Source organism: Cystoisospora suis, assembly GCF_002600585.1.
Source record: "Cystoisospora suis strain Wien I chromosome Unknown contig_1266, whole genome shotgun sequence".
Taxonomy (NCBI): Eukaryota; Apicomplexa; class Conoidasida; order Eucoccidiorida; family Sarcocystidae; genus Cystoisospora; species Cystoisospora suis.
Genome location: NW_027154066.1, coordinates 2,671 through 3,159, shown reverse-complemented (window position 1 = coordinate 3,159; position 489 = coordinate 2,671). Strand labels below are relative to the sequence as shown.

General features: G+C 44.4%; 1 protein-coding gene across 1 annotated transcript in view; it reads right to left on the bottom strand.

Moving 5' to 3' along the window:
• CSUI_002997 (u6 snrna-associated sm-like protein) overlaps positions 1 to 489 on the bottom strand; it is a 2,549-nt gene that overhangs the window by 685 nt on the left and 1,375 nt on the right. Inside the window, exon 2 of the mRNA XM_068063195.1 lies at positions 323 to 487. Coding sequence (XP_067924828.1) covers positions 323 to 487 — 165 coding nt within the window. The remainder of the gene's footprint in view (positions 1 to 322; positions 488 to 489) is intronic.

Below are 489 nucleotides of genomic sequence, written 5' to 3'. Positions count from 1 at the left end.
ATAGATAGAGAGATAGATACATGTACGCTATAGTATTCAGTCCCTCTTCTTCGTATGTACATCTGCTTCGCAGTCTCTTTAATCTGCATGTGTAAGGCTCCCCCCTTCTTCTTGTACATCTCTTTCTTATGCTCTATCATGGACGGAATCCTTAACTCAGTCTTTCTAGAAAGGAGATTACATGTAGCAAAGAGAGAGACGTGTTTTTGCTGTACAATGAAAGCCATCAAGAACCCTCCTCCTCCTCCTGGAGGACACTGGGTGGTGTACGTACACCAGAGAGCCCTTCACGTCTTTGCACTCCACCGAAGACTGGACTTACGAGATGAGGACACTTCCCAGGATCTGCGACGGAGACATTATTCAACTTGATATTAAGAAACTGATCGACAGAGTGGAGAGATCCTGTAATTTGCAGGTCATTCTTGAGCTCGACCATTATCTGTGTTTGCCGATCTACCAGGGTTTGGAAAAAGGAAAAGAACATCT